This window comes from Ixodes scapularis, unplaced genomic scaffold (assembly GCF_016920785.2).
Source record: "Ixodes scapularis isolate PalLabHiFi unplaced genomic scaffold, ASM1692078v2 PGA_scaffold0__279_contigs__length_252992795, whole genome shotgun sequence".
Taxonomy (NCBI): Eukaryota; Metazoa; Arthropoda; class Arachnida; order Ixodida; family Ixodidae; genus Ixodes; species Ixodes scapularis.
This window is the reverse complement of record NW_024609835.1, coordinates 15,408,321-15,431,144: the sequence shown is the minus strand read 5'-3', so window position 1 is coordinate 15,431,144 and position 22,824 is coordinate 15,408,321. Positions and strand designations below refer to the sequence as shown.

General features: G+C 43.3%; 1 protein-coding gene across 1 annotated transcript in view; it reads left to right on the top strand.

Annotated features, from left to right (window-relative positions):
- The window catches only part of LOC120848992 (protein fuzzy homolog), a 30,067-nt gene extending 10,143 nt beyond the window's left edge, over positions 1-19,924 (top strand). Inside the window, exons 3-10 of the mRNA XM_042291338.1 lie at positions 3,508-3,661; positions 9,506-9,622; positions 10,921-11,118; positions 13,649-13,744; positions 14,422-14,555; positions 15,340-15,533; positions 16,528-16,654; positions 18,594-19,924. Coding sequence (XP_042147272.1) covers positions 3,508-3,661; positions 9,506-9,622; positions 10,921-11,118; positions 13,649-13,744; positions 14,422-14,555; positions 15,340-15,533; positions 16,528-16,654; positions 18,594-18,651 — 1,078 coding nt within the window. The 3' untranslated portion in view covers positions 18,652-19,924. The remainder of the gene's footprint in view (positions 1-3,507; positions 3,662-9,505; positions 9,623-10,920; positions 11,119-13,648; positions 13,745-14,421; positions 14,556-15,339; positions 15,534-16,527; positions 16,655-18,593) is intronic.
- The last annotated feature ends 2,900 nt before the right edge of the window (positions 19,925-22,824 follow it).

The following is a 22,824-nucleotide window of genomic DNA, read 5'->3' as shown; positions in this document are numbered from 1 at the left end:
CCTGCTACATGCTGCCCCAAAGGCTGTATTTGTACATAATTTGCGCCATGTCTGCGCCTGAAAGGAGCTGTTCCCGAGAAGGAAATTCACGTGACATTGTTGGTGACGCCACTGAAAATTAAGAAAGTACAGATATTTTTTTATGCTAAGTACTATGTGCGAAGAGTAAGGCTGCGCGAATATACTAATTTTCTAATAGTAGTTTTACATAATACGTTATTTGATATTCGCTCGGGTTAGCCCCCTTGAGTGCGCTTCTCCTCAAGCACAGATGCACTGTGGAGAAGCAATACCCGCGGAGCGGACACAGCGATCACGCGACTCACTTCGCCGCAGCGCAGCCTCGCGCTTAGGCGAAAAACACACCTTCAAACTAGTATAGTGCACGCGCGCGCCTAATGTATTTAAAAAAAAAAAAAAAAAAAAGACAGGGAATTTTGTGATTGTTGAAATTACATTGCAGTAAAATTTTCAAAATTTAACTGTGGCTATTATGCAAGGATAAATGTTAGGCAGCGATGTTCTAGGTACCTATGTTCATCATTTGTGTGCTTGTTTCTTTTTAAATTCAGAATCGAAGAAAATATTTTCATATGGGAAGAAGATTTATAAATCCTTTCAATTAGGTATGGCTGGGCTTCTTTATAGGTTTAGTTTTATGTCCAATCTGTCATTTATTTGAAATTCCAATGTGGGTACTGGACCTTCTGAGGCTACAGTCTATAAATATAGCTAGATTAAATTGAACTGAGCTCATCAATGGACAATTAGGAACAGCCTTCGTAAGTCCAGCTGAATTTTGTTTAAGCATGGTGTAACAGTAGTAAAAAGCATGGAGAAAGGCACAAAAACGTTTCAATATTTAATAAAAACATATTCGGCCAAAACCACTATTCACTTTGAATTTGCTTTGAACCCAAAATGCATTATTTGCACATGCCTAACGAAGAGTTATCAGTTTTTGTGCGAATGGTGCTCACATCGATCGCAGTGAATAGCTAGCACTACTCGTGATCGGTTAGAGTAGCTATGTGCTAAAACTGTCCGTTCAATGTCAAACTCATGGAAATTACGTCACCGTGATACAAACTTTCTACAAAATAGCCAAAAACATATTTTTACGTCCAACACAGATTTCAAACGCCATCGGTACTCCTAATAGGTTAATTGAGAAATCTACAAGATTGCCGGCGTATGATTTTTCAATAAATAAATAAATATTTGTACAGGCCAGGTCTTCTGTATGCATAACGCTCGAGTCTCCCAGCGCTCCAATAACTGCAGTTTTTTCTACGGGCTAACTTTCAAAGAGATTGTATAAAATTTTCTGACATGAAAGCTCAAAATTGTCTGCTCCCAAGCAGGGGAATGTCTGCCCCGAAACCCGTTTTTCCCTGCTACAAGGGCTGCTCCAAATCACCACTTGTCAGTTCCACCACTGCCTTTGGCATAATGACACGGGAAGGTCCCATGCCTTCGACTACTGACCGCGCATCACTGTGCTGCCCTCTCATTTTACGCTACAAAATCAGTCTCGGGACTTTTTGATCACACCTCATACAAAGTTGTTCACTTTATTGCACCATTTACTCGCTTTTTACTCCTGTTGTATGCAGGGTTGCGTGTAGGATGTTTTTTTAATGTATCGGCATTAGAACGCTTGTTTTGACAAAAACCCAATGGTGTCTTTCGTTTGTCATTGTTGGGGAGAGGGGGAGAGGGTGAGAGTGACACATGCGGCGCTCCCATTGGTCCTAAGCGCTGACGTCAGCACACGTCACCCTCTCCCTTTCTCCCCGGCACTGACAAACTGACAGACACCTCCGGGTTTTCGTCAAAAACGAGCGGTTTTGTTTTCTTCAAAGGGGCATGCACAGCTGATGCGTTGCCAAATACGAGGAGACACCGCGGCAAGGCAAAATATGTGCGTACTCAGTTGCCGCTCTGCTGTCACCAATTGTTCTCCGCTCTGGGTTTCCGTAGTAGCGGTGCTTGGGCTGTGATGCGTGTGTGTGTTTTTAAAACGATGGATGCGGTTCCCTCCACGAGTCATATGGCGTCGAGAGTATGTTGACGCCATACGTCGACATACCTGTCAGAGTCCTGTCTGCCTGTCAGAGTATGCGTCGACATACTCTGACAGGCAGAGTAAAGAAAAGGGGTGAAAAAAATTACCGGAAGATTCATTGGTGGATTCTTAGGGAATGCCTTAGCATAACCCTTAGGAAACACCACATGGGAAATGCTAACATTATGGAAAGTGCTAATGCTGTCCCCATAACAAGGCCAAAAAGAGGCAAAATTAAATAAATAGAGCAAGCAAAAGAGAAAGTAAAAAGAGAAAGCCAAAAGAGAAAAGTGAAGGGGTCAGCAGTGGCGTTTCCCAAAGAGGGACGTGTGTGCTGTTTCCCACATTCTAAAGCATTCCCTAAGAATCCACCAAGGGATCTTCTTGTAGTTTTTTTAACCTGCCACGGCTTACTTTCTTTTCACTACTGTTGATTGTGGGATAGTGTTTCTAAGAGAAGGAGCCATCGATATGCAGAGGGCTTCACTTTATCGTGTTGACATTTACTCCTTCTTACCCCAGTTCGACGCTGATCGGAAGGAGGGGGGAGGTAGGGAGGGAGGGGAGTGGAGGGGTTCAAATAGAGGGAACGTGAATTTATGAATTGCATGCAAATCGGTTTTACTCCACAAGTAGAAATATTCTACAGTGATGCAGTTGAGGATGTGTGTGTAGTAATTTAGCCCCGTAGCCTGTTGCCTGCTAAGCCTATTTTTCGCAAAAGTAAAAACATGCATCCTTTATAGGGTGTCCATAATCGACAGCATAAGAAATGGGACTTTAGGGTGGGGGAGCAAAGCTGGGAGCTGAGACATAAGAAAGAGCAAGCTCTGCTGCTATTCAGTTCGCTGTACAAATGCACATTTTTCGAAGTTCTTCAATTAGTTTAGTACACATGCACCTTTCTTCTTCATTATTACACAAAATCGAAGCATGCCAAATATAGTAATATGGAAAAGTGAGCCGAAAAAATGTCTGTGTCAACATAATGTATTGACAGATAGAACCACAGAAAGAGGTCTAAATTTACTCTATGGGAGGTAACAGTTTTATAGTATTTTTTTAAATAAAATGTATTATGTCTTCTTTTCGATTTCTTCTATCTGCTTAGCACTCACTTTGCAACTATGCATGCACGTTCCCGCTGAAACGGGACGCAAGGCTTCGTTGTATGACAAAATGACAGGACGGCAGAAATGCACCTCTTCAACGGGGCTGTCCCTACCAAAACGGCACGTCTGGTCACACTAATCCGTGGGCAACCTTTACTTTGACAAAACCCTGAAACATTGGGAACGCTATTTACCTTCTCGTTCCTCAATCACTGAATTGCTTAGCAAAAACAAAAACAAGAAAAACAACCTATATACGGAAGCTTTTTTAATCATTTTTTTATTGTGACAAAAAGGAAACAGCCGAGCTCGCATTACCTCTCACAGTGTGGTGTTACTGGTGGTAACGTGCGACGACGGCGCGAGCGACGACCACCTCGGCTTCCTCTTGGACAACGTGTTTGGCGCCATGGTGATGTCCGTGGGGTTGGACGCAGTGCAGGCGATACGCAACGTCGACAGGCTCAAGCGGGACCTCAGGGTGAGCGTGACGTACAACACCATCTGCTGTCGTCAAGATTCAGATCATGCAAGCAGAAAAGTCTAACAAAAAGTCGAAGAAAAAAGTTGAACAAAAAGCCACGAAAGCTAAACTACTGTAATATCCTGAGAGATAGCCCACATAAAAGCGAGAGCAAATAGAATGAAACTAACTAGTAGATTAACTTTTAATGTGCAATCAAGAAAAATTTTAAAAATGCTATTTTTGTATTTTATGATTTGCCAAACTTGTTCTCACATTGAGAAGCAATACCGTATTTACTCGCACAATGAACGCACTCGCGTAATGAACGCACCCCCCAAGTCGGCTCTCAAAATTTCGACTATTTTTTCCCTCGCGTAATAAACGCACCCCCAACTCGGACGTCAAAATTTCGACCCCCTCCTCCCACGCGCGCGAAATGAACGCACTTTTCTATCCTGGTGCAGCGAGGTCGCGAATGCATGGGCAGCGTGGTCGAACAAAACGCCTTGCAAAAGGCGTTAAAAAAATTCGCAAAGATCCAATGGAAGCAAGAAAAAAAAACATGCGAGAGGAGCTTTTTTTCTTTTTTTTGCACAGCGCAGTCTGGATTTTGGGTTCGCGCGCCGCCGCGCGCAAGGAGGTAAGAAAGAGAAGCGGAGAAGCCCGCTAAGCAAACGAAACAGCTTGCGAAAGGCGGCAAAAAAAATAAAAACCCACGGAACTGAGAAAAAAAAACAAGGAAAAGAGGAGCTTTTTTTCTTTGCACAGCGCAGTTTGGTTGGTTTGGTTAGGGGGGTCGTGCGTCGCGCGCGACGAGATAAGAAAGATAAGCGGAGAGCCCTCGCCTAAGCAACGTCTAAGCAAACAAAACAGCTTGCGAAAGCCGGCAAAAAAAAAAAAAAAAACCCAAGGAACTAAGAAAAAAAACAAAGGATTTTTTTTTTGCACAGCTTAGTTTGGTTACGGGGTCGGGCGCCGCGCGCAAAGAGATAGAAGGGTGATTCCACGTCAGTTCATGCAATGATGGTCCGGGTCATAATTTAGATATTTTTGTTAAAAATATATATGAAAGCCATGTTCTTGGGAGGAACATTCAGCTAGATATGAACGCCGTAACAATTTTTTTCGCTGAGAAATAAAATGGAGAAGCTTGAGGCGTGGAAATTGAGAAGATTTCACAATGCTACTTTGCACAGTCGTCATTTCCTTATCGAACCTTTCACGGCACCATAACTTTTTTAATAGGTTTTACAAAGGTTATACAACAGATACATAAAAAATTAAAAATATCCATAAAATATTTCAATGCAAACAAAAATATCAAACATGGCACAAAAACGCGTTTTAGAGACATATTCACAATTTTTTTGCAAATAAACCATCTTTCATAATACTTCACAAAACATATCAAAATGCGCGTATTTAAATATTCTTTACGAATATATAAAGATAATATGCCCACCCTTAAACATATTTTTGTTATCAACGCGGAAATTCGGCTGATTTCTCGAAATGTGGCAAGATTGGGCGTCGATATTTAAAAAAACTCCATCTTTTATTTTCTTTAAACTCCCCTTGGCACTTTGCAGTGACTTGAACTAACCTGTGATGGCAAAAGATTGAGTAACATATGACCTCCAAGCGGGAAAAGCTACGACAAACCTTTATCGGAGCGAGCCGACGTCATCGTCATAGCGGCTTTGCCGCACAGCACCAAACGTTTGGGCGTTAGTTATGGCATGTATTTTATATTATTAAAATTCTTTTTTTATACGCGGTGAGTATTAGTGACGTGAAAAGGAGCTTTGAGCTGGAATGCCATTAATTAGCTTACAATTCACAGGAATAAAACGGCCCCACTCTGCAAATTCGCTACCTATGCATCATACATAAGCTTAAAACTCTCAGTTGCGCGAATGGCCATGTATACATCTTGCCTCTCGGCATATGCTGACTTTCACAGATGAGTTTCCTGGAGAGTTTCCTGGATTCCTTTGACAGGTTTTACGGTGGTCCACTTTGCTTGCTTCACCGCACGAAACTCTCGAACTCGAAGACAGTTGTGAGCACTGCGCAGAGTGGTTTGACGCGTTTTGCGAAGTGCTGAAGGCATGTAGTTCTCACCAGGAACGCAAGCGATTGTACGTGCTTCTGCCATCAATCATCCTGAAGAAAACAATATTGCGTCTGGTGTCGGGTGCGACTGCCTACATGATTGATCAAACATGAAAACTGAAGCGCAAAGGTGGTGTTTGGGCAACCCCTGATCCCTACATGGGGAAAAAGGCGAATGCCGAAGACGGGGGGGTTGCAATTGAGTACTACACACGCGACGACCTCGCATGCTCTGTTCAAAGCCCCGACAAAAAGGACGTCGTCAAAGTCATGATCAACGACATGTTCAAAGTCGTAAAAAGGTTTATGACCCGCTCTATTAAGGAAGCTTACCAGCTGTTTAGGAAGGACCATCCCCAACCCGAACTAGGCATCTCCAAATTTTATTCCCTACGACCAAAATAGGTCAAAAAAAAAAAGTCCCGAGCACGAGGTGTGCGCATGCATATATTGCGTCAATTTTCAGTTGCTTTTAACGGCAATAACAAATGCCCCAAAGAAGACATTTACTGAAGACGACCTCAAGCGCATCTACCTCTTCTGCGCTCCACAGAACGATTGCTTTCTGTGCCGTTGCGAAAAGTGCCCAAAAACGCAGAGCATCCCGCTGCAGTCGCTTCATCTCGACGAAGACCAAGAGATCTGTTTCGCGTTATGGGACGCTGGCGAACTCGTCAAAAAGGTTATGGACACTTCTGCCTTCCTGCGGCAATAGGAGAGCGAAAAGTATATGAGGCATTCTTACATCCTTGACCTTGAACGAAGCCTGATACATGACGCAAGAACCGCCTTACCACCCAAGGCAGTGATGTTCCACTTCGATTTTGCGGAAAAATGGACAGTACTCTTTCCAACGGAATTGCAGAGTTTTCATTGAAAAAAAACTCGTGTCTCTCTCCACAAGTGTGGTTACGTCCACGCAAGGCACGCAAAGCTTTGCCGTTGTCACCAATGGTACACGAAACATGACACAGCTCACGCTCTTCTAGCCACATAGGCCATAAAAGAGTATGTTAATGTTCATTTCCCAGTCTTTTTTGAAATAATTTTTGTATCAGACGGAGCGGCGGCGCATTTCAAGAATCGCTTCCAATTCCACGAATTGTCTCGGAAGCCGCACTCTTCGGCAAGATGGATCTTTTCAGCCACTGGACACGGAGAAAGCGCTTGTGATGAAGTAGGTGGAAGAACCAACGCTCACCAAGTTCCTCGCTTGCGTTGAGTTGAGCGAGATCTTCGCTCAACTCAACGATTGCCACCGCTAAAGACTTTGTGGAAGTGCTACGTAAAAAAGTAGCAAATGTCTGCATGTTCCACCTGTCTGTGGAACGGGTTCGAGAGTTTCGTGCGGTAAAGCAAGCAGAGTGGACCACCATAAAACCTGTGAGAGGAATCCAGGCTTCTCATCTGTGGAAGTCATCATATGCCGAGAGGCCGGATGTATACATGGCTACTCGCATAACTGAGAGTTTTAAGCTTATCTATGCATAGTTAGCGAATTCGCACAGTGGGGCCGTTTTGTTCCTGTGAATTGTAAGCTAATTAATGGTATTCCAGCTCAAAGTCCATTTTCGCGTTACTAATACTCAGCCCTTATGAAAAAAAAATTTTAATAATATAAAATACATGCCATAACTAACGCTCAAAACGTTTGGTGCTGTGCGGCAAAGCCGCTATGACGAAGACGTCGGCTCGCTCCGAGTGAAGGTTTGTCGTAGCTTCTCCCGCTTGGAGGTCATATGTTACTCAATCTTTTGCCATCACAGGTTAGTTCAAGTCACTGCAAAGTGCCAAGGGGAGTTTAAAGAAAATAAAAGATGGAGTTTTTTAAATATCAACGCCCAATCTTGCCACATTTTGAGAAATCAGCCGAATTTCTGCGTTGATAACAAAAATATGTTTAAGGATGGGCATATTATATTTATATATTCGTAAAGAATATTTAAATACGCGCATTTTGATATGTTTTGTGAAGTATTATGAAAGATGGTTTTTTTGCAAAAAAATTGTGAATATGTCTCTAAAACGCGTTTTTGTGCCATGTTTGATATTTTTGTTTGCATTGAAATATTTTATGGATATTTTTAATTTTTTATGTATGTGTTGTATAACCTTTGTAAAACCTATTAAAAAAGTTATGGTGCCGTGAAAGGTTCGATAAGGAAATGACGACTGTGCAAAGTAGCATTGTGAAATCTTCTCAATTTCCACGCCTTAAGCTTCTCTATTTTATATCTCAGCGAAAAAAATTGTTACGGCGTTCATATCTAGCTGAATGTTCCTCCCAAAAACATGGCTTTCACATATATTTTTAACAAAAATATCTAAAATATGACCCGGACCATCGTTGCATGAATTGACGTGGAATCACCCAGAAGTTACTTCGATTTTTCAGGATAAAAGGTCCGTTCATTATGCGAATAAATAACGCACGCAAAAATTTTACTTCGCGTAATGAACGCCCCCCCCCTAACTTTGCATCGATTTTTCGGAAAAAAAAGTGCGTTCATTCTGCGAGTAAATACGGTATTTCACATTGAGAAGCGAGAGATAAGCAATATTTGCTTATCTCTCACCATAGCTGTCTAACACCATTTTGGCCGAGGGTGCACCATGGCCAATTACTAAAAGTAGGCCATCTTTCAATGTTTTTGAAAAATGGCAAATCATATAACAAATGGGTGGGCTATCTTTCGGGATATTACGGTAGTGCGGTTTGTGCACGCGAATTATACAGCCAGGGGAACATAACATAGGGGGCTAATTGTCATGATAAGTAGGCTAATTAACTAAAATTTGTTCATTAACTTTTTAGTTTGTAAAAATAAACGTACGGTTCCAGTTGGAGACTCGCCGAACATCTTTGAAAACCACCGAAGCAGTAAATTCTAGAAAAACTGAGCGCGTGGGAAGTGCGGCGGCGCACTAAAGTTACCGCTCTTGCAATGGGGGCTTGACACTGGCAGTGTGAAAACGTTGTTGATGAGTGCCCGGTCGCGTCACCATCTGCGTTTGGTGGTGGCGTTAAAGATGCGCCAAAGACGTTTCGGAGATCTTATGCTCTTGGTGTTAACTCATTGTACAAGATCTTAGCATCCCAGAAATCGAAAAATTATGATCGTGCAGCGTTTATTTCCCTATTAAAAATGTGATGGAAGTTTCTGCCACGCTCCTTTCTGAGTGAAAAAATCTGGAGCACAGAATTCAGCGGAAGCGCTGGCGGCGTGACGACGGGTGCGCGTCAGCCAGTCACAAGCAGAGGCACCTCCGCTGGATTCTGTGTTTCAGATTTTTCCACTCAGAAAGGGGCGTGGCAGAAACTTCCATCACCTTTTTACTAGAGAAATAGACATCGCACGAGCATAATTTTTTGATATCTGGGATACTAAGATGCCAAGGGACGTGGCACAAACTTCTATCACATTTTTAGTAGAGAAATAGATGACGCACGATTATAACTCTTGGATTTCTAGGATGCTTGAAGCCCGTAAGATAAGTTATCACCAAGAACAGACGATCTAAGTCCTTCGAAGAATCTTTGTTTGAAAACAATATAAGAGGTTTGTCGGGCTCGATTGTTTTACGAATGACTAAAAAAATGCGACGCGGGGTTATTGCGGGAAGATTCGGTTCGGTTACCGCCGCCCTTTACGTCGTTAATGCGCAACTAGTAGCGACATGCAAACCGTGGAATCCGAAGTGGCGGGTACTGACACCTGGAGTTTTCTGCCCGCGACCTCGCAGGGCTGCTACCCCTTGGTGGACCACTTGCTGAGCCAGCTGGACCAGGACTCCTGCACGCTCGGGGACCTGACCGGGGTCGCCGACTTCCTGCTCTGTCCGGAAAGCCAGGCACTCCAGGTACGTGTCCCAACTATGGAGCCCGAACACGTGACGTCGTCGTAGAAGCGTCACGCCATTGCCTGCCACGTTGCTTACCACGGCAGCAGAGGTTCTGAAGCAGGTTGCTCTCCGGCACGATGGCCCTTGGAAGCTTCGGCATCGCGGAGTCAGGATGCTGCAAAGACGGCGACGTTCGCATTCTCTCGTGGTTTTTGCCGAAAGTTAAAGGCCCGTTCACACTCTTTCGACTGAGTAAGACCGAGAGAGACCAGACCGGTTTTTAAGCCTCTTGCGATCTCTTAGGACCAGCTCCGCTGCATTGCATCTGGTCCTAAGAAGTCGCAAAAGGCTTAAAAACCAGTCTCGTCTCTCTCGGTCGTACTCGGTTGCAAGAGTGTGAACGGGCCGTAAGACCAACCGCTGGGATCACTTAGTTCGACAGCGTGATGGTGTGGCTTCCGTGGCGTCGTTTGTTGCCGCTTCGGGACGACGCTCAATGTGTGGGCGGAATGGGACGCCAAATGCACCGGTTGGAGACGCGTTCTAGGTGTCGTAGTCGGAACACACTCCTCCTTTGTTTCTTGTTTTGCGGGCAGGCTCGTTTTCTTCATTTTATGCGAGCGTTGCACGTTGCACACAGGATTCTGGTGCGAAGGCACCACCGTTAAGTGAGGTCGAGACTGAGCAGTCTCCTGGAAGAAATGACCACAATATATCTACAAAGCTAATTATCGAGGGAATCGTGGAATGAACTTATCGGTTCAGCTAACTGTGCCGAGACGCACGTTTCTCGGGCAGTGCGGTCGGAGCTAAGCATGCGCATTATTTGCCGTCTCCAAATGCTGTAGGAAGTTGTCCCCGAGAAATGGTGCCTGGCACAAACACTTTGTATTCATCGAGCAGAAAAAAAGCATCAGGTTTTGTTTTCATGCTCGTTTTGCTTTGGCAAAAAATGTATTCCAGAGAGCCAGATTTCTTTTCTTCTTCTCGAATGGCTCCCTCGGTCACCTCCCTCATTGAAACTCGCGAGAGAAGAGCGACCATAATTAGTTACAGTTTTGTCGTTGTAACTGCAATTACAGTTCAAGTAACTGTAATTAGTTAGTCTCATCAGCCATAACTAATTGCGGCTCAAGTAACCGTAAATGGTTACTGTTATTTGAGCCATATTTACAGCTACAGGTGAAATAACTGTAGTAATCCTCTGTGGTATCTCGGCTGTAATTAGTTACGGATTATGCGACCCTAACTTATTTATGTTTTAAGGGAAGCGCTTATGAGAGCCCGTTGCCACCCCCTTGCGCGCGTCCTTGCAGCCGTACCTGGAGTCGTTTGTGGAGGAAGTGGACAGCCTGTACGGCTGCCTGCTGGTGAGGGGCAAGGTGGCCGTGGCCACCAAGCACTGGCTCAGGCTCAGCCCCCAGGAGACCGTCCTGCTGGCAATGGCCGCCCACGCAGGAACCAAGTGCATTTCCAGAGACCTGCCGGTCTACCTGCCCAACAGCTGCCCGTCGGTGAGTCCTTCCTGTTCCATTCAGTATCCTTTGAGGAGCTGGTCTTTGCATTTATATAATAGAGCAGTGCAGAGGCCTAGAGACTTTGTAAACAATAGGGCACATGTTTGTAATTCAATTAAAAAAACACCAAAAAGAAAAAAAGTTTTTAGCAATTTGAAAAAATGACAATTATGGTATTACAAAATAAATTTTAAGCAAAATAGGATTTTTTTTTTTTTGTAAAAATATTACAGGACATTTAAAACTGCTTACGTGTAGGAATGCGATAGCATTCCTACACGTAAGCATTCCTACACGCTGTCACATTCCTACACGCTGTCCTTTGCAGAGGCCAGCTGCCGTACCAGCCTCTGCGGTGACCGCAAGTGTGCCACCCTTTCCCTTTTACTGGCGTGCGGGCCGCAGTGCCAGGAAGGGGGCTTTTCTGTGGGGTGGCGTTCCTTGGAACTATGACGTGTCGCAGCCAATGGGAATTTATTGCTCATTTCGCTCAGCCGGAATTTAGGTGCCGTTTTTCGTCGTTACAGACAATGCTGGCTTACACTCCATGAGACAGTTAATGCTTTTGCATTAATATATTTACAGTGCTAGATTTGTTTTAGTTTACAGCTTCCAAAAGCGCGCACCAACAATAGGGACATAACGTCACCACATGTACATGCCAAGGACAGCGTTCTCACTGGCCGCGTCTCCTCTCCTCTCCTTACCTCTCTTTAGCGTGCCTCAGTGCTCCTCATTTCTATGTTCCTTTCCCGCACATGATTTTGCTATGCGGAGGAAGGGTAAGGAGAGGATGAGGACACTGCGCTTGGCATGCACATGTGGTGAAGTGGTGGTGACGTTATATAGCCATTTTGGGTGCGTGTTTGAAAGCTGTACGCTAAAACAAGTCTAGCGCTGTAAATAATTTTACAAAAAAAATCTATTTTGTGGAAAATATATTTCGTAGTGTTAGTAATCTTTCCAGGCTGTTTAAAAACATTTTTTTTTCTTCTTTTTAGTGTATTTTTAAGCATCAATGGATGGCTCAGATCTGCAAAAATAGTGCTTAAACTGGAGAAACACTTTACTTAGGGGCAAGAGCAGTTCAGAAAATTTGGGGGCTCGGTGAACCCACAGTGGATTTCTGGGGAACCAGTTTGAGAACTCGTGCTCCGAGGAAACAGCAGTGAAACAATAATAAAACCACATTTTCTCTGAACTCATCGATATACTCGACATCAACTATTTTGCGCTACTTTGTCGAGGCTAGCGTAGCTTCCACAGTGCTCCATTGCCGACAAAACTAGAGTCACTGGATGTTTCCGAGTACCAAAAGTCCCAAACACAATAACAATTTAATATTTTCTTCTTTTTTTTTTTACAGTGGTCATTGTGACAGCCTTTGTGAGCGACGGTGACCGACTTTTCACGGGCAAAAGTTCTGGAAGCGTTTCTCGTCAATATCAGCAATTAGAAAGCATGTTTTCGCGTAAAAACAAATGGAAGAACCTCTTTTTGTAAGTACTTTTATTGGAGATTAGTGCAGAATGACAAGAGCATGATGTTATCATAAATGTTTAGTTCAGAAGGTTTTTCGGCACAATATTGTTTGTATACAACCTTGTCTCACCGGTAATTTCTGGTAGCACGTCCCTACCTGGGGCGCGTCCTAACTTCGGTGATAATTCGCGGCTTTTCTGCTTGGGAGATGGGGGTTGGCACAACTGGAAACCCCTTTCACCGTATACGTTTCGGCGCCAAAATGGCCGATCAAAGCTAAAATAGAACAGTCATAGCTCACGCTATCGAATGCGATGCTCTGGTAATAACCAGTGACTCTAGTCAAAACCACTTGCACGAGTGTGTGTGAACAAAGTGCAAAAGGAAGCTACATGCCCTTGCAGCAGTGAGGCGCAGCGGCACTGGGAAGCTAGGCTAGCCTCGACAACATGGCACAAAATAGTGGACGCTGAGCATAGTGACCTGTCGGACTGATCTGGGTATGACTGTCCATGAAGGATGATCTTGAGAAGAGGCTGTTACTCCCGTTCTGTGCAGCGTCTTCCAAGGGAAAAGCAATAAACCATTCTATTCAGTGTCTTCCGAGGGAAGAACTCTGACCTCAATCGAAGTAATCAGTCGCTAGCAACGAGTCTTTACAAGACTGCTCAGCAAGAAAGATCTTCTATTGACTCCTTTCTTTACAATTGCCACCAGGCGGTGCTCCAGTCTTTGAGGGCATTTATGCTTTCTAGCACTGGTGACATAAGCAAGCTCAACAGACTCGCAAAGACGAAGTGACTGGAAGTCGCGTGGCATGCAAGCAGCTGTATATGCTTGTAAACAATAAAAGGGTCTATAGATCGACTGAGTCATACCGGCACTTCATTTCTAGCTTGCACCAAAGACTTATGTGTGCTTTCACATATAAAAAGTAACGATCGAGAGGAGAATACTATATCCGCATGCTTAGCTCTTTTTTTATTTCCCAACTGCCGACACCGAGAGTACATAGACTGTGTTCCGTGTTTTCTTTTTTCCACAGGTTTGCAACAGGCTGGTCACTCTGCAGCTCACACAAGGCGTAGAACTCTGCCTCCTCTGCGGTCCAGCACCGTCCTTAGCGGTACTCGAAGAGGAAGTAAGTCGGGCCACGTGCCAACTTAAAGGCCGACTACGATTCATTTGAGGGAAAAATCTTTAGGGTTATGCAGTGTTTGAATGTGAGGTGGAGAGTCCTTTCTACAGTTGATGTGAGGAGACGAGAAAAATGATGGTGCATCGGTTGCCTCACAATTGCACTGGGGATTTTGAGCACCCCGTTACACTCCATTTGCCCGACGCAGGCCAGTGCTTAGAGTCCAGATGTTATTCCAAATTTTAATTATCTGACTTCTTATTGTAAATTTCATCATTTGGCTCTCCGTATGCTGCGAGGGAAAGTAAGCATACTTGTTTTCTTCACAGAAAAATTATTAGATTCAATTAAATATGATAGGTCCCATGCAATTGTGCTCTTAGAAATAAAACAAAATTGCTCTTTCGTCCAATTACTGTGTGATTCAAGTTGTTTTTTGCACCAGTGTTGCTTTAGTGAGGTCTTTCCTAAGCAAGTTTTTCAAAGCGAGAACTACCATTTTTCTCAGTTTATTTTCTCTTTTCATGTGTTTCTAGGTTCTGTTGAATGACTGATCATATTATGCCCTCCCTATGCATTGCTTGAGAGGTCCTTTAGAGTACATAAGTAAATAAAATAATAAAAATTTTGACCATTTTGCGTGGTTGCTGACATTGCATTTTTCTCTCGTTTTCGATCAGGTGTGCCGGTTTTGGAACGATGCCTTTGACTTGCTCAAGTCTGCCTCCAGCTTACACCCCCGCAACTTTCCTCTCTCTTCGTCTTCGGACAAGAAAGTGGTGGCCTTTCCTCCCCTCGACAAGAACATCCTCGGGTAAGGAGGACTCTCCGTAAAGATCCCTAGAGAGGAAAGTCTTTGAGGGGAAACTTTTTTTTACAGAGGGAATTTCCTTAGAGATAAGCTTCCCTAGAGGGGCACTTTTGCCAAAGAGAACTTCTCTGGGGAGGAACTTCCCCCAGAGAGGACTTTCATACAGAGACTATCTCTAAAGATTACTTCCCTAGAGTGACTTTCCTAGGAATTATTTTCCTATCATGGGATGTTCCCTGGAGACTGTTTCCTAGAAAGGGAGTTTCCCCAGAGAGAACATCTCTAGAGAGGAACTCCCCCTAGGGGGACTTTCGTACATAGACTTTCCGTGGTGATTAACTCTCAAGGAGTAGCTTCGTTCGATTTACCCACACCGGTGCAGAGAAGTGCAGGGCGGTGTACTTCCGGTCGTATCTCGATACACATACAGGAAGTGCAATGCCTACCTTTTTCTGCACCGGTGCAGGGAAATCAAACGAAGCTACCGACTTTTCCAGAGAGAATTTTCCTAGCAAGGGACATTTCGTAGAGATTACATTTCCTAGAGAGAGAGTTTTCCCAGAAAGAACTTTCATGCAGAGGGAATTTCCCCAGACGAAATTCTCACTAGAGGGGCACTATCTCCAGAGAAAACTTCCCTAGAAAGAAATTTTCCTTAAATAGGATTTTCATTCAAAGAGGTTTTCTTCAGCAATATCTTCCCTAGAGAGGGACTTTCTCAAACAGAATTTCCCTAGCAAGGAAAAATTCTCGTTGTGCAAACGGTGGTCTGCGGCTGTTGTTTCAGGTTCTTGCTGATCAACACCAAGAGGCACAAGAGCCTGACGAGCGTTCACCCGCTGGAGGACGAAATAGCGAGGACAAAAGAGGGCAAGTGCATCAGCCTCCGGAGGCGTCAGGAGATGCTCAGGGTGCTGTACAAGAGCGTCGTGGGACGCCATTTTCCCGCCTCTCCGCACCAGGAACAGCCTGCCGTTTCGGGTGAGCACAGTGTTGTACGCTGCACGCTGCAGTCAGCATGAACACCTTTCTAATGAAGAATGCTTTTTAATGAAAACGAAATTAGGATTTGCGTTGCGGTGCAGTCGCCCTAGCCATCTTGTAATGCTGGGCATCAAGTCATGTAACGTGGCGTCACGTCATGCGATCCCGTCGTGCGACATAAGGTCGCACGAGACAGTGCCACATGAAGTGGCTTTGCATGGCATCATGACTCAAAGCCGCTACGACATGCCGCTCAGATTAGCGCATGTGTCGGTAATGCATTCTGTGTATGAAGCGTTCGAGTGGTAGAACAAAGGAACACTTTGTGATGTTTTGCATTCTAGTTATGTGGGTTCATATTGAACACCAAATGGTGCCACCTATGCTAGTGCCCGACAGAAGCATATTCCACTGCAGTTGTAGTTTAAATGACAGCTTTTTAGTTGAGAGAAAAAAGTGGGGAAAAGCTGGTCGTTGCATGTTCGCGCCGACACCATAGTGTCTGTGCATGTTGTGGCCAACTGCTCTCCGATTACTTTTATATTGTTCTTTGCTCCATCTCGTATTCACATTAAACTGCAATGCGACTGGAATGCAGATTCGGAAAGAGATTGCGAGCAGCTTCAAAGATAAAGCGTGTGTGAAGAATGCGGGAAAGTGTAAATAACATTCATAGTGGCGATAGAAAAGTCGGCTGGTCGTTTGAACAATTTTTTGGAGCAAATCACACTCGGTACATTTAGGTTGTTTGTTTGCAGCAAGTGCTTCGAGTGACATGTCTTTTGTATCGACCCTAGTACTAAGCCCATTTTCGCCTCATTGCACTCCCTACACATTCTAGTTTGAAAAAGCTTCTCAGTTAAATTTGCGACACTCGTCAGAAGTCCGTCGGTGTTCGAGCAAAGCTTGGCATGGAGAAAGGGGAAGCCGCAAGTACCGCACGTTACGAGTCTGCAGAATCGAACAACAATCGGCGGTGTTTTGCTTGCAGGTGGCGCGGACCATTCTGCGACGGAAGTCTACACGTGTGCCGAAACGCACAAGAGCTACGCCATCCGGACAGCCGACCACCAACTCTACCTCCTCTTTTCGCCGAGCATACCAACATTTGCCATGAGGTAGGCCTACAAGCTGGCCCTTTCAAACACCGTCCCCGCGAACACAGCCCAACAACGCTTTCACGTTTTACTCTCGAGCTACGCTGACTAGATTGCGTCTCAAACTGGTGCGTTTAGTGCCTCCTCAAACGTGGTCCCTCGATTTCCACCCGACGACGTCAAAGAAGCGCCTTGCCGCCATCCACTGCGATTCTAGCGATGGCACGGCAATGAAGGAGGATGCGGCAAATGCCCGTTCTGCAGCAGCTCGTTCTGCAGCCAGATGGTAGACGGAAACTAAAGCGGACATCCGCTCGCCCTTGTCCAGCTCCCAGGACTGTGACATCCGACGGCGTCACATAATTTTTTGGCGCTTCGGAACCCCTTTTGACGTGGGGAGGGGTGGAGTGGTGGTAAACACACCAGCCGAAGACGCATTTCTATGTTTTACTCTAGCACGAACACTTCAGTGTTCCAGCTTAAATGGGAGAACGAAGGTTTTCCCGTTTAAATCTTACGCTCTCTCTTACCTTCCCCCGAGAAATGAGCCTTGACATTTCCGCACCAAAATACTGCCGTATTAAATTGTTCCACATACTTTAATATTGATCAATCGTGTTATATTTACACCCCATTGTGTGCGTGATAGTGAAGGGCAACTCCGGTAGAAAAAGAAACCAAAATAAATGACTGGCATCGCTTTGGTGGCTTACAATATGATCACAGCCGAAATATTACGTAAAAGCTGAATACTCCACTGAAACCGATTTTAAAGATGTGACTGCTCTTAGGAGGCAGCAAGCGGGTGAGCTCTTAATCAGTGAACACGAGCGCAGCACTCTCGTGATGTCATGCCACGTCACGGTGGAGCTGCAGCTGTTTGGTTGTACCGCATACCGCGGCACTCTTGCGACAACACATTGCGGCCGTACGGCTGATGATCAGTGTTGCCATCCCTTCAGCGGATAGTTTCGGTTTTGCCGTAGATACCCAAAACTAAACTCTGAGCTGCAATATTTATAAAACTACACACAGGATTTAAAAAAAAAAAGAAAAATTATACCTTATAATTAAGAGACATGCTTTAGCTGAAAACAGTCATAATCCCAAATTAAAAAATATTGAATGGAGTTGCCCTTTAAAGGGACACTGAAAGGGTATTTATGCTTGCCAAGGTTTTTATTCGTATATGACATGAAAACCAAGCTACCCAGAAAACAGCTTGCGGCGGAAATTCATTTTCGTTCCGCCCGAAAACTGGCGATCGAGAACTGGCCGGTTTGATTCGCGCTCACTCTCTTCCCTATAGTCACGTGCCGTTGTCTATGGTTTAGACACAACTACCAAATAGTATAATTAAACTTGTGGGTCATCGAAGGCACACACACAATAAAAATAGAAATGTACCCATTTTTTGTGGCTTCTAAAAGGCTGCAAATACGTTGTTTGGAAGAAAAATAAAGCTGCTCAGCCATGCGACTTCTGCCAACTCTCTCCTCCTCTATATTTCTTCCTCCCCAGTCCAGTTTCGGTTCCGTGCAGTTTCGTTTTTTTACTTTATTAAAAGATATGTGACACTGTAGCAAAATATTGATTGGTGCTGGCTTCTGACACCATAATAAATCACCTGGCAAAAGATAAAAAAATTAATTTTGGGGGTGCCCCTTAAAGTATTTGCCATTTTTTCATGTCGAGGATGAAATGTTCAAAAGGTGTTTATTGCGTCGTTTCTTTATGCTTATGCTACGATAGTCTAATTAGATTTCCCAGACTATTTTCGAAATATAATAGAAATAAAGAGACCAAACCTTCTCATACTGAGGGGGTTCCAGTGACATCTTAATTGTTGCATACTAATTGGATCTTATTTGTTCCACTAATAGACTGATTTTTGTGAGTCTGTTAATTAAAATACTCATCTTCGTATCCCATTTTCCTTTTCCTGCTTCAAACTTTGCAGGTCGGTCAGCCACAAAACTCTCAAGGTCTTGACGACAAACAAAATGTGCGTCCTCTGATGGAGCCAGCCAAGCGGCCAGGGTCCTCGAGAGCCAATCTAGTCTGTGATATTTATGGCTGCGTCCTGCGGCGATGCACACTTTGAATGTGTCTACTTACCTCATATAAGAGCTTAGTTAATATATTGCCATCTGTTTTGGAAGACATCCCCCATCCATATGTTTCTGTACCTTAAAAAAAAAATATTATTAACGGTGCCCAGATTAGTTTTGTTGGAAGCGATCTCTATCCAGGGTTGTGTGCTAAAAAGCCACTTATTTTACGCAAAGATATTTTCGCGCAAGACACGCGTTAGAGCACACGCACATGCTACATTATCTTCACATAGTATTTGTTTGTTTCAACGAGAGTTGTGCGAATAGTGACTTTTCAGTTCAAAGCGAATAGTTCTTTCGTACGATTAATCTCGAATCGAATCGAGTAATTTCAAAGCGAAGCGAATGGTTTGCGGCCGTCAATACAGTCATGGTAGAGAACCTTGGAGACTAGGGAACAAAAAGAAAAAAGGACAAACACGACAGGGTCTGGAGGGTTCTCTACCACGATCACCAGCTTACCCTCACCAGTAACTGTTATATCAATACAGTCACATCTCATTATTATGGACGCTTCCGTTTCCCGGAGAAATCGTCCATAATGTAAATCATTCATTTTATTTTTAGTCTGAATTAAGGCTATGCTTTGGAGCATTTGAAATTTCGAAATCCTTGGAAAATATTCGAAGTTGCCGAATAGCCCCATTCGATTAGACTTTCGGATTGAACATGGCATTATTGCTTCAATATTATAAAGTTCCGAATATTCGCACAACCCTAGTTTCAACCGAAATCACAGGCCTTGGATGAATGATAAGAATCTGTTGTTTGATGTGTCATGTTGTAATTTATGCCATACCTATGTTCACAGACAGTATGAGACTCCTCCCTGCCGTTCTAATCCCGTCATTTACCATAGATGTAGTTGGGTTGCTGTACTGTATATGCCAAAATATCTGAAGATTAGCTTACGTTTTTTTTAAACAATCTGTTGCAAGAACGTGTGGACGATGTTGGTAGATTGAGGTACTTCAGCTGATGAGTCAAAGAGCTTTCATCAACCAAATGAGTATTTTATTTCTTAATTTCTACTGGCTCTTTAACTTGATCTAGCAGTCTTTCGGAGCAAAGGTTTTCACCCCATTGAAGACAGCTTCTGCTGCATTAAGCAGTTGTCTCCTCTTAAAACAAATGTCACCAAAAAACTCTCAAATCAATGGTACTCAAAGTTTTGCCATCTTGTAACTTGCAGCAGTTATAAACTGCCTGGTGATGACTACTGCCATCACCAGGCAGGTAAGCTATTTTAAATTTCCATTGCCAGGCAGGTAAGCTGTCTCTTTTAAATTGCAATAGACTCAATGAAGATAAAAAAAAAAAAAAAGAAAACTTCCTAAATACTTTACAAAGCTGGTCTCGCAATGTTTCCATGTAAAAGCGAGGAATTTTCGTGGAAATTTTTATGTTTGGGAAAATATTTTGCATTTGTTTAGGGCATTTTTAGCATGTGCATTAGACCTGTGATCCCCATGCCTCCAATGAAAGACAAGAGAGAAACATTGATATTACATGGGTGCTAATGTGTGTCAACATGAATCGGGAGGTTTTCTTCTCCTTTATGCAAAGCTTTAGCTATATAATATTGATGTGTGTCGAGCGTTTTCTTTGTCCTGAAGGCCTTAGGATGTGGTCACAATTGAAGAAATGTCAAAATGTTTTGTCTGGCAGAATGTTACAATTTCATTGGTGTCATGATGCAAGCATGGGGAAGGTCTGTCAGGAAGTGAAGTTACTGCTACTGGAATCAATCCATTTTCTTTTATTACATATACACTACTATTCAGAGACATTGTATTAGCACAAAATGGAAGTTTGGCCAAATTGACAGGTTGTTTTAACTATTTGGCAAAACTTGTTTTACAAGCTGCTTTTGCATTTAAGTGTGCCTGCAGTACTGACAAATTTGGATGGTCACCGCTGAGCTGTTCTGTAGAAATCTTTTTTCCGTACTAAACAAACTTTTCAATATTTTTTTTTTTTTTTGCCTGCAACTTTACATTTGCATCCTTCCACCAAATCCATGTGCCTAGCAGCTAAAAAAAGTTTCAGATTATGTCGAAATGGGACATAAAAAACAACTGAAGGGTACAATTTGATGTCATTGCTGTGCAAGTATATCTGGACCCTGTTGTTCCCACATATTTAATCTCATTGTACTAGTCATTTCATGAGACAAGTGAATTAAAATCTAAGTGAAAGCGTCGACTTTCATGCTCTACCAAATCCTCTCTCCTTCTTCCATGTTGATGTTTGCCGATCAAATAGAGTTGCTCTGTAATTTTACGAGTACACGACCAAAAACAATATTTCTTTACCTTGAAAGCACAAAAGGACATGTATTGCTGTCCACTAAGTTCGTATTACCCAAGCACATGTAATCGGCAAATGGTGTCATACTGATGTGCACTTTGACAGTTACGAATGTCAACGATTCATTCTGAGCACTATTTAGCAAAAGCATGGAAATCGTTTCATGGCCCTTTAATGAAGCACACAATGGTCCATTAGAGGTCAGGAAAAATGATGTACCTTATACGTGGAGGGGAATGACAATGTATACCCTCTTTTGCTCAGCTTGGTGAGCTTTTCTGATTGGACACGCTTCAAGAGGCAAACTCTCGTCATTCACATTAATTGTCATTCACATTACTTTAAAATCTGCTCTATTTACAGTCAAAACACTAGAAGTAAAAAAAATAAAAAGTTGATAACGGCAAATAACATATATCCAAGAGGTCAATTTTACAAGATACGAGAAGTGCTACATCCCAAAATATATTAGAACATAATATTAGGATCAGAGTAAGTGGGTTTATGAATCCGATATAGCTTCATCATTGTGGGCAATTGCACGCCCGACATATTTCTCGCAATTTATTCGCACGCCCAAAATTTTCAAAAAAAATTATTGCAAATTATGTCCTCGATTATTGGTTCCTAGGACCCCCAGTGGTTTGTTAGAATACCCTCATGCATTCTTCCCGAATTTTTTTGGCCGCCCCAGCCTCCAAACAAAGTGCTTTCTCATTTTACACACTATTTCAGAAAATCCGAGGCATCCATTGATGCATAACTATGAGGAAACATTTGTTAGTACATGCATTATACTTTACAAGGTCTGTAGACTTCTGCGGTGCTTTATTGCATCAATCTTGGGACAGGGGGGGATATTTAGATATATAGGAGTTACTCAAGTTTAAAAGTGTACTGCATCAATTCCCAAACTTGAGAATTAAAATAACCAGATTTGGGGTACCTGACAAATGCCCGTGTCTAGAATAATCCAGTTTTCAGTGATAGTGGGCTGGGCACCCCCGGTATTTTACGGTAGTCAATAAAAATTTGTCTATTCCCTTTATCGTCGAGTCGGCACCTCTGATGGACTTCAATGCCATAGGTGCTTGCCTCAGACCAAACCCGATTCGAAGAGGCAGCAAAAACCTGGAAGCAAGGGCATGGCAAATTCTTACTGGACAGAAAAAATAGCAGATCACCACGCTTTACAGGTGCAGTGCTCAAACAGTTACCGGTGACCCTACCAGCTCAGATTCAATGGTTCCCTTTTCATTCACATTTCCCCTTTTTTCTTTTCTGTGTGGCAATTATTTTGTTAATTGATATTTCATCGACAGATTGTCTCGTCGCCAGGCGACGTTTCACCGACGTACCCTGCAACCGAACTCAACCATCCTGTTTTCGCGACAAACTTTTTGCGTCTTGCCTGGTTTACAGGGCAGAGAGGAGGGGGACAGACACTTAAGAAAACATGCCTCAGTGAATCATGTGCTAGCCTTTAGTGGCTTCCAGAAAAAAAAGTGGGGTGGGCCACGTCCCAACCGATAAGTACAAAAAAAAAAAAAAGCTATAAAGTTACTAATTTTTTGTATATATCTAGCACGACTGCACAAGAGATACGTTAAACTCAAAAGAGTTTCATTGTTTTATGCAAAAAATGCTTATGAAAGAATGTTTTACTTGTCAAAGTCCTTTGCTTGCAAACATGCAATGAACACTGTCAATTTGCATACAGTGCAAACTTTTGTTCTGTGAAAGCACATTTCTAACACTGCCATGTTC